The sequence below is a fragment of the Mustelus asterias genome, chromosome 13, assembly GCF_964213995.1.
Source record: "Mustelus asterias chromosome 13, sMusAst1.hap1.1, whole genome shotgun sequence".
NCBI classification, from domain to species: Eukaryota; Metazoa; Chordata; class Chondrichthyes; order Carcharhiniformes; family Triakidae; genus Mustelus; species Mustelus asterias.
The window spans coordinates 41,388,213-41,405,309 of NC_135813.1; the positions used below are offsets into that span (position 1 = coordinate 41,388,213).

Genomic DNA, 17,097 nt, shown 5'->3' on the forward strand with positions numbered 1-17,097 from the left:
ATCATTCTTCGAGTAGGCAGCTGTTGGCAATGATTCCCATTCACACCTCCTGTGGGCACATCTCTTGTTTCTTTCCCCTTTTGCTTTGTGCCATTGTCACGTCTGCCATTTAATCTCTGCTGCCTTCCACCCTATCGCAGCTCTTCCCTCTTGCTCTTCCTCCTCCCCTCTTTCCATGTTTCCATACTTGCTTCAAATCCATCACATCCCTAACCTTTCCCAGTTCTGAGACAAGGTTATTGACCTGAAACGTTAACTAAGTTTCTCCCTTGACAGATGCTGCCTGACTTGCTGGGTATTTCCAGCATTTTCTGTTATTATTTCTCTGCACAGAGAATCTCAGCCAAGAGTAAAATAGTGTCATCACGTTGTGTAACATCATCATATCAGTGTCTCTTTCAAGAAAAATATTGAGATACATTTTCAATTAAAATAGAGAAACTATTAGGAAAAGAATGTCCCTCCTCTGTACCTGGTAATTAGAGAGAAAATAGTTGAAAATAGAATGAGGAATTAATGCGAACTAAATTCAGGAAGACAGAAAGAGAGTATTATAATCATTATCATCTGTCATGCAGCAAGTAGAAAGAATAATCAGATCTCACTGGAATGAGGCCTAATGAGACACTAGTTACATTTTTTGATTGGCAGAGAAGTAGAATATTCTACCTCTGCAATTTTACTGAAATAATATATTCCAATTCTGCAAAATCACTAAACCACACAGTTGGGTGAGAGTTTTCTTTCTGCAGATGCACAATATACTAGCTGTTCATAGAATCACTCCAGTGCAGAAAGAGGCCATTCAGCACATCAAGTCTGTACCGACCACAATCCCACCCAGGCCCTATTCCCATAATCCTCATTTACCCTGCTAATCTTCCTGGCACTATGGTGCAATTTAGCATGGCCAATCAACCTAACCCACACATCTTTGGACTGTGGGAAGTAACCGGAGCACCTGGAGGAAACCCATGCAGACACGGAGAGTATGTGCAAACTCCACACAGACAGTGACCCGAGGCCGGAATTGAACCTGGGTCCCTGGCACTCTGAGGCAGCAGTGCTAACCACTGTGCCACAGTACCACCCTGTTTGGTCTCATTATTTCAAATCAAATGATCAATGTTTTGAATGGAATATAATTTTATCACTGAGGAATGGAGGTACCATGCCATCAGTTAAGGCCCCTACGTTGGCAATTGACAGCCATCTAAGGGCCTCACTCTGGCATTAGGCTGGATCTCTGGACCAATAGTCCAGTGAAAATACCACTATGCCATCACCCCCCTCTCCCTGACGGAGGAATGTTGATTTATCGTAATTGTTTCTTGCAGTTGATGGAACACAGAGGATGGGCAATAAATATTGGTCCAGCCAGAGACTCCCACATCCCATGAAACAAATTAAAAGAGACAATTGTAAGTTGTATAGTTGGGGCATAGAAAGACTAAATTAGTGCGGAAAACTGGCAGAGTTGACAATCTGTGAGGTTATCCAATTAGGGTTCAAGAGAGACGAACTGGAATAATTTCTTAATGGGAAAAAACTAGAAACCTTGCAGGAACGAAATGAATTTTGCATTGATGTACACAAATCACTGAAAGTTGATGTAAAGGTAAAAGAAAAAGTCAAATGGAATGATGGTCTTTATCTCAAAAGAGTTGGAACATAAAATGAAGTGATGTGTCAATTGTACAGAGCTTTGGTCAGAACCCATCTGGAGCACTGCACTCAGTTTTGTAAAGATATACTGGCCTTGGACAGGGGTAGAGGATAGATCCACCAGAATCATATCAACGTTTGAAGGCTTATAGTGTAAGGTAACGTTACATAAATTTGAATTATTCAAATTCACGTTGAATTTAAAAGGTTGAGGTATTCAAAATGATAAAATAGATTTGATGGAGCAGATTGACTTGAGGAAGGATGTGAAGACTTTGGAGCGGGCACAGAAGAGATTTACTCAAATGGTCCCAGGGATGAGGAATTACAGTGATGTGGATTTACTGGAGAAGCTGAGGTTGTTCCCCTTAGAGTAGAGAAAGCTAGCTGGAAATTCAATAGAAATGTTCAAAATCCTAAAGATTGTAGGCAGAGTAAATAAAGAGAAATGGTGTCAAATGGCTGAAGGATGAATAAGCAGAGGGTACTGATTTAAGACAATTAGCAAAAGAACAAGAAACAACAGGAGGCAAAACGAGTGGTTGGGACTTGGCACTGCCTGACGGAAACAGATTCAACTGCAGGGTTTTGAGGAAAGAGTGGGAGATGGGAACTAAATGGATTGCTCTATGAAAAAGCGAGGGCATACTCAATGGGCCAAATGGCCTTGTTCTGTATTGTCACATTCTATGACTCTATGTTACTGAGAAACTATTTCCTTTGCGGGGCATATCTAGAATGGGATAAGGGTGAAGGTATGACGCTAACAGAACATTGCCAAATTGTGTAGATTGTTGGACCTTGTGCCATGTGGATCCGGATGGAGCATTGCTATTTGGGGTGAGTATCAGCAGCTCCATGGTCTCTGTGTACATGATTTTCTATTTATGCTGCAGTAACAGCTGGATTGTTGTGCAACTTTAGGGCCATGTATTCAGATCTGTCTTGAGCTGTAATCAAACTGTGCAAGTATACTTCACTGGGAAACACTGCAATTGGCAAGGAGGGTTTATGTTCTTCCATCTTATCTTGGTAAGCCGGATTCAAACCCAGACATTAGTGGACCCCATTCTAACTCACCAGGTCATCCTGTCCAAGATACAAGTTGAATTATTCTATGGGAGCAATCATCGAGTCCAACAGCTAAACCAACCAAAGCAGAAAATGCTGCAAAATCTCAGCAGGTCAGACAGCATCTGTGGGGAGAGAACAGAGCCAATGTTGAGAGTCTAGATGACCCTCTGCCGTTCTAACGAAGGGTTATCTAAACGCTGGCTCTATTCTCTCCCCACAAATGCTGTCAGACCTGCTGAGATTTTCCAGTATTTTCTGTTTTTGTTTCAGATTCCAGCATCCGCAGTGATTTGCTTTTAGCTAAACCAACTATCCACTGCTGCAAATCGATAAGTGCTCAGATGTGCGAGTCTACAAACCTGTGAAGTCTGAAGCGATCGGAAGTGTGCAGAATGTACTCGGAAACATTGCGGCCTGTAATGTCCACCAGAATGTCGCCCGTCACTACTTTCTTCTGTGGTGGGTGACCTCCGACCCCACTTGGACAGGAGAACCCTGTTCCTTGCATTGAGCAACTGCATCGAACTGGTTCATGAATGGGACGTGGGGCTGAAGGAGACGACGTGACTGTTTCTGAAAAAGAAATGGGGATGGGTGGTCAACAGCTTATTCAAACTGCCAGCAGCCGAGTTTCACATTCAGTACAGGTATATACATCTTTTTAAACTAAAGCTTACAATTGGTATGGATGTAACTGTGGATTCAACTGGGAAAAAGGCACTGGGTTGGCACGAAATCATGTCACTCGTTTGGACAGCTGGTGCAGAAATGATGGGCTGAATGGCCTCCTTCTGCACCATAACGGTTCTGTGATTCTGATTCTGTGAAACTTAAATACTGATCCACATCAGCATCAATGCGTATTTATATAGTGGTTTAGATAGTAAAATACCCCAGTGCACGAATTGACAGTAGTGTTACTAGACAAAAACTGGCACTGTGCCAGGAGATTATTAATACCGATGGCCAAAAATCCAGTCAAAGTGATAGGTTTTACAGATTATGTTAAAGAAGGGGGAGAGAGATAGAGAGGTTTAGAGAAGGAATTTCAGAGCTTGGTGCCTGCCAACATCAATAGAGAAGTGAAAGACATTGCTGATACACAAGAGGAATTAATTGGCGGAATACAGAAATTGCAGAGGGTTCTAGGGATGGAGGAGGTTATGGCAATCGGTAGGGGTTGGCGGAGTGGGTGGTGCGGGAGCAGGGGTGGGGGTGTGCGTGTGTGGTGACAGTGGGGACAGGAGCGGCATGGCGGCACAGTGGTTAGCACTGCTGCCTCACAGTGCCAGGGACCCAAGTTCGAATCCCGGCTTGGGTCACTGTCTGTGTGGAGTCTGCATGTTCTCCCCGTGTCTGCGTGGGTTTCCTCCAGGTGCTCCGGTTTCCTCCCATAGTCCGAAAGACGTGCTGATTAGGTGTATTGACCATGCTAAATTCCCCCGCTGTGTACCCAAACAGGCACTGGAGTGTGGCAACTAGGGGATTTTCACAGTACTTTCATTGCACTGTTAGTGTAAGGCTCCTAGCGACACTAATAAATAAACTTTAAAACCGTAAACTTAAAAGGTATGGAGGGATTTGAACATAAGGGTGAGAATTTTAAGTTTAGTGCATTACTGGACCGGGCGTTAATGGAAATCAGGAATGTATGGGTGGGTGACGGGTGGTGAATGGGACTTGCTGTGAGTTGAAATGGGGGCAACAGAGTTTTTAGACTACAGAGAGTGGAGGATGGGAAGCTGACTGGGGGGTGGGGAGGAGTATTTGTATAATCAAGTCCAGAGATAACAAAAATATGAACAGACAAGCAATCCCAGCAATCCCAGGCCACCACTCTAGAAAATGAAAGCCTGAAAAATCACCTTTAAAAATCAGTCCAATTTTAAAAAATATATTCATTTGTGGGACATGGGTGTCGCTGGCTGGCCAGCATTTATTGTAAGAAGTCTCACAACACCAGGTTAAAGTCCAACAGGTTTATTTGGTAGCAAAAGCCACTGGCTTTTGAGTGGCTTTTGCTACCAAATAAACCTGTTGGACTTGAATGGCTTTTGCTACCAAATAAACTTTAACGTGGTGTTGTGAGACTTCTTACTGTGTTTAGCCCAGTCCAACGCCGGCATCTCCACATCAGCATTTATTGCCCAGCCCTAGCTGTCCTTGAAACTGAGTGGCTTGCTAGGCCATTTCAGAAGACATTTGAGAGTCAACCACATTGCTGTGGCTCTGGAATCACATGTAGGCCAGACCAAGTAAAAGTAGCAGATTTCCTTTCCTAAAGGGCATCAGTGAACCAGATAGGTTTTTCCGACAATCGACAATGGTTTCATGGTCATCAGTAGATTCCAAATATGTTTTATTGAATTCAAATCCCACCATCTGCCATGGTGGAATGTGAACCCGGGTCCCCAGAACATTAGCTGGGTTTCTGGATTAATAGTTTCACATTAATACCACTAGGCCATCACCTCCCCAAATGTGACCGGAATCGAACAGATTGGCGATTCTTACTGGAGATGGAGAAGTAAGGCATCTGCCAACTGCATTTCATCTTTTTTATTACTATTTCTAAATGAAATATTATGTTGCATTAATAATACAACAGCATTTCTTCTTCAAGGATCACACCCAACTTGATCACCTTCATTTTATGCACAAAAGTTGTGCATATATAATTTTCATCTCGATTAGATATTAGCAACTACATGGCATTAACGGGAGAGGTCTTAAATAATGTATTACATCTATCCATTTGGAAGGCAGTTAGGCTTTTAATAGATCTACTGAAGTTCAAAGCTTCCCATTTAGACTTCGGGTAGTCTAAAGCCTCATTTAACTCTTGGTCACAGGTGCCAGGTGAAGCAGCCACAATATGAACAGTATGGAAAATGAATGAGCTCCATTATCACGGCTAATGAGTCTGATAATGGAACCCATTTAGATGGAGGTGACTGGTAATTTAGTACAACAGCTTCATCAATCCTGTGATTTTAAAACTTCATAGATACTGCTGCGGCATTTGTGGAATATATCCGTTCTTGCACAAGAGAAAATCTTCCATAGACATGAAAATTCAAGCTGGCCTCTTAAAATTTTAGGAGTCCTTTATTTAAGATGTCAGCTGTAGTTCCGTGGGGTAACACTCTCACCTCTCAGCGGCTCGTGAGTTCAAGCCCCTACTTCATAGATCTTAGCACAAAATCGAGGTTAGCAGCGCAGCGCTGCCTTAGGTGCTGCCTTGTCAATGCTAAATTAAACAGAGACCGAGGGTGGGATATTCCGGCCGCACTCACCCCGAAACCAGAAAGTCCCACCCAAGGTCAATGGTCGTTTCCATGGTCCGCTCCTCACCTGCTACGATTTCCGTGGCGGGCAGAACGGGAACATTCGCCCCCTTGTCTAATCTCGCATGTGCATATTTTTTAAAAATGGGTGGTTTCAGTCAAAGGAGTTGTGGTTCTGGCTAATATTTATCCTTCATCTAAATTACCAAAGAATCACAGAACTGTTACAGTGCAGAACGAGGCCTTTCAGCCCATCATGCCTGCACCAGCCAAAAAAGAGAAAAAAGAAACTAGCCGCTCATTTTAATCCCATCTTCCGGCACTTGGTTCATAGCCTTTCAGATGCCAATCAAGATACCTTTTAAATGAGTTAAGCGTTTCAGCCTCAACCACCAGCTTAGGCAGTCAATTCCGGATGCCCACCACCCTCTGGGTGAAAAGGTGTTTCCTCATGTCCCCTCTAATCCTTCTACCAAACACCTTAAATCCATGCCCCCTGGTAATTGACCCCTCAGCTAGGGGAAAAAAGTATTTCTTGTCTCCCCTGTCCAGGCCCCTCATAATTGTGTACATCTCAATTAGATCACCCCTCAGCCTCCTCCCTTCAAAGAAAAACAACCCGAGCTTATCCAAACCAAAGAAAGGCCACCAATGCCTCTACTTTCTCAGAAGACTAAGGAAATTTGGCATGTCAGCTACGACTCTCACCAACTTTTACAGATGCACCATAGAAAGCATTCTTTCTGGTTGTATCACAGCTTGGTATGGGCTCCTGCTCTGCGCAAGACCGCAAGGAACTACAAAGGGTCGTGAATGTAGCCCAGTCCATCACGCAAACCAACCAGCCTCCCATCCATTGACTCTGTTTACACTTCCCGCTGCCGTGGAAAAGCAGCCAGGCATAATCAAGGACCCCATGCATCCTGGACATTCTCTTTTCCATCTTCTTCCGTCGGGAAAAAGATACAAAAGTCTGAGGTCACGTACCAACCGACTCAAGAACAGCTTCTTCCCTGCTGCCATCAAACTTTTGAATGGACCTACCTCGCACTATGTTGATCTTTCTCTACACCCTGGCTATGACTGTAACTCTATCTGCACTCTCTCCTTTCCTTCTCTATGAATGGTATACTTTGTCTGTATATCATGCAAAAAACAATACATTTCACTGTATATTAAAACATGTGACAATAATGAATCAAATCAAATCAAAATCTCTCCTCATAGCTGCAATTTTCAAGCCCTGGTAACATTTGAGAGAGGAATGCGAGCAGATGACCCTGGGACAGGCAGTCAGCAGCACCTTGAGGGGAGTGCGTGCGGAAGACATGCAGCCAGACATTCAGAAGCACCTAGCATCACCGTCTGGCCAAATGACTCGTGAATGCATACAGTGAATATTACATGTATCTCAGTTGTACTGAAGCACCTCGGAGTACAACTTGTTCTATGTAGAGAACCTTTAAAATACATTTGCACCATTTGTAAGGACCATTGTAAAATGCCTGTAACATTTCTTTGACTGTTCTGGAGCATCTCACAGTGTGACTTGATGTACGTAAAGAACCTGAATATTATTTTGTGTGATTTTTGCGTTTTGTGTGATAGCCATTTAGGAATGTTTCTCATGTTTTTGCAGATTTCTTGTGAATTAAGTATACTTTTGGAAAAAAAGATTGCGGGATCTTGCTGTGCACAAATTCTCTACTGCATTTTCTGCAGTACAATTATAACTTTCTTTCTTTTTTTTAACTATTAATCTTCTGTGTTTTTTTATTAATGCACACGGTAGCACAGTGGTTAGCACTGCAGCCTCACAGCGTCAGGAACCCAGGTTCAATTCCGGCCTTGGGTCACTGTCTGTGTGGAATCTGTACACTCTTTTCAAGTCTGCGTGGGTTTCCTCCCACAGTCTGAACGACGTGCTGGTTAGGCACATTGGCCGTGCTAAATTCTCCCTCAGTGTACTCGAACAGGCACCGGAGTGTGGCGACTAGGAGATTTTCACAGTAACTTCATTGCAGTGTTAATGTAAGCCTACTTGTGACACTAATAAATAAACTTTAACTTTAAAGATACTGGATAATTTGCCCTGATCTGCCCATAAGAAAAATCTGCTGCACCACATTATCTCCATTGTGTATAAGGACTTGGTTATCATAAGCTGAACCTATAGCAATGGTTGATGGCTTTCTAACTTGATCTATTCCGCAGAAATAGTTTTGTACAGTCCGAATGTATTACACGCATGATATGGACTGAATTTCATCTGTCATCATAGAGAATTACCCTGCTGTAACCGTGTAACCTGCAGTTATTTTAATAAATAACTGCAGTTTACAGAAAGTTATCTTCGATTGCAATGGGATCTTGATCAATTGGACCTGTGGGCTGACGAATGGCAGATGGAGTTTAATTTAGACAAATGCGAGGTAATGCATTTTGGTAGATTGAACCAGGGCAGGACTTACTCATTTAATGGTAGGGCGTTGGGGAGAGTTACAGAACAAAGAGATCTAGGGGTACATGTTCATAGCTCCTTGAAAGTGGAGTCACAGGTGGACAGAGTGGTGAAGAAGGCATTCGGCATGCTTGGTTTCATTGGTCAGAACATTGAATACAGGAATTGGGACGTCTTGTTGAAGTTGTACAAGACATTGGTAAGGCCACACTTGGAATACTGTGTGCAGTTCTGGTCACCCTATTATAGAAAGGATATTATTAAACTAGAAAGAGTGCAGAAAAGATTTACTAGGATGCTACCGGGACTTGATGGTTTGGGTTATAAGGAGAGGCTGGATAGACTGGGACTTTTTTCTCTGGAGCGTAGGAGGCTGAGGGGTGATCTTATAGAGGTCTATAAAATAATGAGGGGCACAGATCAGCTAGATAGTCAATATCTTTTCCTAAAAGTAGGGGAGTCTAAAACTAGAGGGCATAGGTTTAAGGTGAGAGGGGAGAGATACAAAAGTGTCCAGAGGGGCAATTTTTTCACACAGAGGGTGGTGAGTATCTGGAACAAGCTGCCAGAGGTAGTAGTAGAGGCGACTACAATGTTGTTTTTTAAAAAGCATTTAGATAGTTACATGAGTACGATGGGTATAGAGGGATATGGGCCAAATGCAGGCAATTGGGATTAGCTTAGGGGTTTAAGAAAAAGGGCGGCATGGGCAAGTTGGGCCGAAGGGCCTGTTTCCATGTTGTAAACCTCTATGACTCTATATCAACAAGATGTCTTCTTGACCAGGTTGCGCAGGAGAGAAGCAGATTTATGAATCTGGTTTTAGACGCCTAAACAACCTTTCCAGAATAAAATTATTATAACTAAAAATTATGCTACTTGTGAAAAGCGGGAGGCAAGAAAATGATTTTAATTGCAACTCAAGTGTTCAGCCACGATGTTCAGGATAATTACTTTGATGGCTGTTCATCGCATTTTTGTTTTGATTATTCTCCTCATGTTCGGTTTAATAAAATATCAGGTAAGAGTTAAGAGCAGCCTGATCAGGTTGGTGGGACTGACAGCAGAAGGCTGGCGGTGCAGCAAAAGTAATTTTTAAAAACAGTTCCAAATAAACTATTTGTTAGAATACTAACCAGAAAGTCAGGAACCTGAGAAGCTAAAAACTAATATTCTGGACAGAAACGACTAACAGCACGGTGGCACAGTGATTAGCACTGCTGCCTCACAGCGCCAGGGACCCAGGTTCGATTCCCGGTTGGGTCACTGCCTGTGCGGAGTCTGCACATTCTCCCCGTGTCTGTGTGAGTTTCCTCCGGGTGCTCCAGTTTCCTCCCACAGTCCGAAAGATGTGCTGGTTAGGTGCATTAGCCATGCTAAATTTTCCCTCAGTGTACCCAAACAGGCGACTAGGGGATTTTCACAGTAACTTCATTGTAAAGTTAATATGAGCGACCTATGATATTAATAAATAAAATTATTTTTAAAAATAACCTTTCATGGTAGCCGGTGGTGTCGTCAAATTCCATGTGTGCGTTCCTTCATCCATTCCCATGTCGGGGAAATCTGATGGAGCAGGGGAAGGGGGCAGTGGGACAAAATTCGAGAGCGGGAGGCCTTGAGTGAATGAGTCCAGGCACATCGAGTCAAAGTATTTGGAGGCCAGCATTTTGGTCTCACTGGTCGAGAGGTTGAGAGTTTGTACGAGCTGGTCTAAGGTGCTGTTGTATGGAGTCTTCAGAACACAGGTAGCACCAATCCCCGAGGGTAGATAGAAGGTATTTGTCAGCTGCTGGGGGCTGGCATCAGGTGATAACTTTATCCTACGGTGGAATAAAAACAATGTTATATTCAAGCAAAAATACACATTTGTACCAAATATTTTTTTGGATTCTCTTCAAACTATGCTTGCGGGGGTTACAATATAGTTACATTATTTTCCAATTATGTTCAAAAGGCACTAATCATGGGTAGAATCAATCATTCCATACTCTGGGGTGAACTTCCCAGCCCTTCCCGCTGAAAGTGACCCCCACCCCCCACAACGGGTCCCCCGGTGACTCAGCTGGCAGACACGACCAGAACATCCCACCAGTGGCCAATAACAAGCCACTTCCACCGCTGGAAAACACACCCTGGGGTAGGGCAGGGGAGCCGAAAATCTCAGAGGCTCTGTTCCAACAATATCCATACATTCTAATGGTGGAGGAAAGCCATGCATTTTTAATTCCTTATATTTGCCTTTCTGAGCGAGCCTAGCCGTTCATTTTTGAGTTGGCGAATGCTATACTGCGGCCACACACCAACAGAAACCCAGCCAATTGGATCTAATACAGGGTCAGGAGGGTAAGTAACCGTTTTGTTTGTAACGCAGTGACTACAATTCAACACCATGTCATTATCTACAGAGCATGAATGGCATTATATAACTGCAAGTCTTTTCTCACGGGAACATATTCCCTCGAGTACCTCCGAGGACAGGAATCCACTGACTGCCCCAAGACCAATCAAAGGAATATGTAGGGCTGCTTTCTACCAATTTTTCAGTCCTGCAACTTCTATCTATGTGCGCGCAACCAAGGTCTTCCTGAGAATAGACTAAACGTCAAGAATGCAATTTTTTTTGTCCGTTCGTGGGATGTGGGCCAGTATTTATTGTCCATCCCTGAGGGCAACTAAGAGTCAACCACATTGCTTTGGATCTGGAGTCACATGCAGGCCAGACCAGGTAAGGGTGGCAGATTTCCTTCCCTAAAGGACGTTAGTGAAGCAGATGGGTTTTTATGACAATCGACAATGGCTTCATGGTCATCTTTTAATTCCAGATTTTTATTGAATCCTAATTTCACCATCTGCCGTGATGGGATTTGAACCTGGGTTGCCAAAGCATTACCCTGGATCTCTGGAATACTAGTCCATTACACGCTGCCTCCTCTTATAGAGTTAACAAAGTGTTTACATATTTTGTATGTATATTGCTATTCAGTGATACAAGCTAAGAGATCTGTATTGAAGTGAAATTTGCTCTATTGATTTTCTGCTAGTGTTTAAACAGTTCTATTGTAGTTTTTTTTCTACATATAACCAGGTTGTACACTCTTTCATGCGTAACATGTAAGTGGCAGGAGTCAGCAGAACATTGGATTCTTGCACTTCAGGGACTAAGGAAGAGTTGCTTTTTATGATAAGTGTTTACGGTTGAACAAAGTCAGACTGTAACTACAGATTTGTGTCATAGAATCCCTAGAGTGCAGAAGGAGGCCATTCGGCCCATTGAGTCTGCACCAACAATGATCCCACTCAGGCCCAATACCCGTAACCTCACATATTTACCCTGCTAATCCTCCTGACACTAATGGTCAATTTAGCATGGCCAATCAACCTAACCCGCACATCTTTGGAGTGTGGGAGGAAACCGGTGCACCCGGAGGAATCCCACGCAGACGCAGGGAGAACGTGCATTTACACAGACAGTGACCCAAGCCGGGAATCGAATCCGGGTCCCTGGCACTGTGAGGCAGACTGTGCTACCCAGTCTTACTTGAGTCTTGGAAAAAAAATACAGAAGACTTCAGCTGAGGTTTCTAACATCCCTCAAATGATTGAATACAATATTTAATGGAGTCAAGGGTGCAACATCTGTAGAAGCAACAAGCTTTGTTGAGCTAAATAATCTCTATTTCAGCACTTCCTCAACTCTTTATGTGCTCCTCATTTTCTGTGACGCCTTGTAATCAATTAAGCTATAACGTGTGCTTTTTAAAAGTCTCTTCTAACCTCATACCTGTACTCATTTCTCTCTTCATTTGCATATGGTATAAAGTTTCCTCGCGGTTGAGTATAATTGTGGTACTGAGATGGAGAAAGTATCAGAGGAGGCAAGTCACCTGGAAAAACAGAGATAAATCAGGTAAATATCCCACAGGTGAAAATATAAAGGAAGTCATGTAAAATGGCAATCCCAAAGAATAAATCTCAGCTCGACTCAAAGACATCCATTTAGGTTTTTTTGAACCTGTCAATATTGTCAGGAAAATTGCAATGACATAAAAATATTAGGAAGATTCAAAAGATTGGATTATTTTCTGCTGTGTATATATATTTAAAAACTGGGAAAATGCAACTTGCTTAAGGTCGGGACAGATCATAGAATCCCTATAGTGCAGAAGGAGGCCATTCTGTCCATCGCGTCTGTACCAACAGCAATCCTACCCAGGCCCTATCCCCATAACCCCACTAATCCCTCTGACACTAAGGGGCAATTTAGCATGGCCAATCCACCTAACCTGCACATCATTGGAGCCTATGTCACACAGATGTCAATGTTAAGGAGCCAGTGTCTTTGCTATGTTGACATGTTTAGCAATACTTTATTGTTGTTCATTTTATTGTTTTATTTTATTTAAAATCATCACAAAATGCTGGGACATCATTCGTTGGATTTTAGCCGTTCTACACCCAAATTGCAAAAATAGAGTTAGGGCGATTGTTTCAAGTTTCCCTTCTAGAATTTGGAATAACCTGGTGTTTACCATCAGATGTGCCCTGAACAAGACATAACATCTTTACTTGAAGTTTTAAAGTTTATTTAATAGCGTCACAAGATTCAGTTTATGATAACCAAGTCCTTATACACAATAGAGACATAATGTGGTGCAACAGATTTTTCTTATGGGCAGATCAGGGCAAATTATCCAGTATCTTTAAAGTTAAAGTTTATTTATTATTGTCACAAGTAGGCTTACATTAACACTGCAATGAAATTATTGTCAAAATCCTCTGGACGCCACATTCCGCGCCTGTTCGGTACACTGTGGGGGAATTTAGCATGGCCAATGCACCTAACCAGCACGTCTTTCGGACTGTGGGAGGAAACTGGAGAACCTGGAGGAAATCCTGCAGACACAGGGAGAACGTGCAGACTCCACACAGACAGTGACCCTAGCCGGGAATCGAACCCGGGTCACTGGTGCTCTGAGGCAGCAGTGCTAACTACTGTGCCATCCTAACCACTGTGCCGTTCCTTGCATATTCTGAATAATACCTATTTCGGGCACTGAGAGAGCCACCGTCATTGCCACACACACAAAGAATGCTGGGAGCAGGATCTGGGAGAAAAGACTCTTGGTGTTGCGTTTGGCACAGTGATAACGTTTCACTATTAGCCCGTAGAACTGGCACAGTTTCAGCCAGGAGCCCTCCAGTTTGGTACTTCCTTGACCCTCCAGGACAAAGCTCTTCAGGTCTGGTTCTGGTTCTGCTGTAGATGGCAAGAGGAGAGAAACAAGAAACAGTGATCAGCATTTGGGAACATTCACTGCAGCCAAATTTAAAACCTGAGGTTTTTCAATCCTTTTTTTTTGCTGGTATATTCTCAAAACATGTTCAAAACATTTCATCATCTGCTTTAACTGTACATATTCTGGACCATATATATGCACTTGATTTTATGCCCTGTTTGTAGCATTAATATCCAACAATCTTTGCAATCCTCTGTACTAACTTGAATGATTAAGCTTATTTGTTGAAGTGACAGCTTTCAAGATGCAGTCACCAATTTTCCACTTCTTCCCGTAATATCTTTGGTGCTCTGACGCTGAAGATCCTGCCTGCCTCAGTAAAACAAAGAGCTTCTCACAAAGCGGCAAGCCCAAGTTGTGATGATCATGAATTAGAGAAAGCGCCATCATGAGATTGGAAACATTGTCACGTTGAGCTGGAGGTGTTTATCTCCTTTGCCACCGAAGACTGCTAAGAAATGGAAGAGATGAGAAGATGATGGCCTCGTGGTATTATCATTAGACAATTAATGTTTTGGAGATCTGGGTTCGAATCCCGCCACGGCAGTGGGATTTGAATTCAATAAAAAATAACTGGAATTAAGAATCTGCTGATGACCATGAAACCATTGTGAATTGTTGGAAAAACCCATCTGGTTCAGTAATGTCCTTTAGGGAAGGAAATCTGCCGTCCTTGCCTGGTCTGGCCTACACGTGACTCCAGAACCACAACAATGTGGTCGACTCTCAACTGCCCTCTGAAATGGCCTAGCAAGTCACTCAGTTGTATCAGCGATTCAAGAAGGCAGCTCACCACCACCTTCTCAAGGGCAACTAGGAATGGGCAATAAATGCTGGCCAGCCAGCGACATCCATGTCCCACAAATTAATTTTTTTTAAAAAGCCCAGACGGTGATGCGTCTGGGTCTTGGGGTCACGTTGTATGTTGGAGGCAATGACACCTTAAGGGCTGAACTCCTCAATGTGGGTCATTCAAGTGGGGTTAAGAACAACATCAAGAAGCTTAATTTGAAAGTCAAATGGTATCGAAAACTGTGGTTTTGACATGTGTTAAATACAATCATTACCATTTCTGAAAAGTAGGGAGCTGGGGGGGCGTGTGGGGGGGCGGGGGGGGGGGAGTGAGAGAATGAAGAGATAAATAGAGAGAAAGAGAGAGAAAACCCCAATATTCTGATATTAAATGTTGAGCTACATATCAATTCATCAGTGAAGTTAATGATAAGTTACTGTGACATATTTAAACTAAGTTTGTAACCTCAATTATAAATTGCATAAATTAAAACTTAAATCGTTGCCTATTTAAATGCTACTAATTGTGTTATTGTACAATGTTAATAAAGAAATAAACCATCAGAAAAATGATGGACGGTGCCATTGGCACTGCTATCAAGTGACACTCACTATTAACCTGCTCAGCAATGCTCAGCTTGGGTTCAGCCAGAGCCAATTGGCTCCAGATCCCATCACAGGCTTGACCTGAAGATGGATAAGAAAGCTGGTCTCAAGGAGATAGAGAGGGACTACCCTTAACATCAAAGCAGCAATGAATCAAATGTGCCATCAAGCAGGCTCAAAAAATTGAAGTCAATGGGAATCGAGGGAATAACTTCCAATGGCTGGAGTCACACCCAGCACCGAGGGAAAAGGTTATGGTACATCGGCACAATATTGCAGATGTTGAAAACCTGAAATAAAAACAGAAAATGCTGAAAACAGTCAGCAGAGAAGGCAGCCTCTGTGGAGAGAAACACATGGTTAATTTTTCAGGCTGATGACCATTGGGCAGACTGCAAAAGGGCTATGGATGTTGGAGGTCCATCAGTTCAGCCCCAGAACATCACTTCAGGTGTTTATTAGGGAAGTGTCCTCGGCCCAACCTCTCCGGTAGTTTCAACAATGATCTGCCCTCCATCTCAAGGTCAGACATGAGGATGTTTCCAGTGTTCAATTTAATTCACAGTTCCTCAGATAATGAATCATAGAATAGAATCATAGAATCCCTACAGTACAGAAGGAGGCCATTCGGCCCATCAAGCCTGCAGCAACAACAATCCCACCCAGGCGCTATCCCTGTAACCCCGCGTATTTACCTTACTAGTCTCCCTGACACTAAGGGGCAATTTAGCATGGCCAATCCACCTAACATGCACATCTTTGGACTCCAACAACACTCAAGAAGCTCCATCCAGATAAAGCAGCCCGCTTGATTGATTCTGCATCCACTACTTTAAACATCCACTCCCCCCATACACAATGACAGTGGTGTGTACCATCAACAAAGTACACAGCAGCAACTTTCCAAGGCTTCTTCAGCCTGTGGCTCTACCAGCTAGAAAGAGAAGGGCAGCGGACATGTGGGAGCACCACCATCTGCAGGATCCCCTCCAAGACACACATTATTCTGATTTGTAAAAACACTCACTGTTCCGCTGAGCCAAAATCTCAAAACCCACTCCCTAACAGCACTGTAGGCGTATCTACATCACATGGATTCCATCAGTTCAAGAAGGCAGCTCACCACCACATACTCAAGGGCAATAAATGCTGGCTTCTCACTGATACTTGCATACCACATAGGAATAAATAAAAGTTAATGGGGGCTTTCTTATCAAAAACATTTTAAGTGCCAAACGAGCATGAAAATGGGAGGGAATCGCATCCATTGTATGGCATTTGGGAAAAAAAAGGCAAAGTGTGACTCTCGCCAGCAGGGGGAGTGGGTGGACCTCATTCATGCCAGAAAGCCGGCTGCTGATCTGTAGGGCGCCATTGCGCACTGCATTGTATACAGCCAGATGAGTCAAAGAGCAGAATTTTCCTGGCCCCAAGGTGGTGGCCTTGAAGGTGGGTGGGCTGGGAAAATAAGATGCATGGCATGGGATGACTCTCCGATGCACTTCAGGGGATGTTTCCCGGAAGTGGGCAGGAATGTGGATTGGTTGATATCATAGTGGTTGGAAGCCAAAAAGCCAATTTACATTGGACCCTAGCTTCCTCATAATGACAATCAGAGGTGGATTGCCACACCGTATGGACTAGTCTGCGCTTAAACTCAGAAGCACCACCCGCCTCACCCAACCGTCCTGACTCAGGCTGCATGAGGCCCAAACAGCGAAGCACGTCCTCCGGCTCAAATTTCTAAGGTAAATAAATGTGTGTGGGGATGGAGATTTTGACATCGGGGGGAGGGAGGGACGCGTTTGGACATTGGGGACTGGGGAGTTTGGACATTGTGGAGTGTGGGAAATGGGGGAATCAAAGAATTCCTGCAGCGCAAGAGGAGGCCGTTCGGCCCATCGAGCCTGTA

The 17,097-nt window shown here is 43.5% G+C and overlaps 1 protein-coding gene across 2 annotated transcripts in view; it reads right to left on the minus strand.

Moving 5' to 3' along the window:
- abca2 (ATP-binding cassette, sub-family A (ABC1), member 2) overlaps window positions 1-17,097 on the minus strand; it is a 551,670-nt gene that overhangs the window by 84,977 nt on the left and 449,596 nt on the right. The window contains exons 28-31 of one of the 2 annotated variants that reach the window (XM_078226666.1): window positions 13,532-13,747; window positions 12,272-12,374; window positions 9,982-10,310; window positions 3,099-3,312 (exon numbers count right to left, since the gene is read on the minus strand). In XM_078226666.1, the coding sequence (XP_078082792.1) occupies window positions 3,099-3,312; window positions 9,982-10,310; window positions 12,272-12,374; window positions 13,532-13,747 (862 nt within the window). The remainder of the gene's footprint in view (window positions 1-3,098; window positions 3,313-9,981; window positions 10,311-12,271; window positions 12,375-13,531; window positions 13,748-17,097) is intronic. The other variant, XM_078226665.1, reaches the window with a different exon arrangement.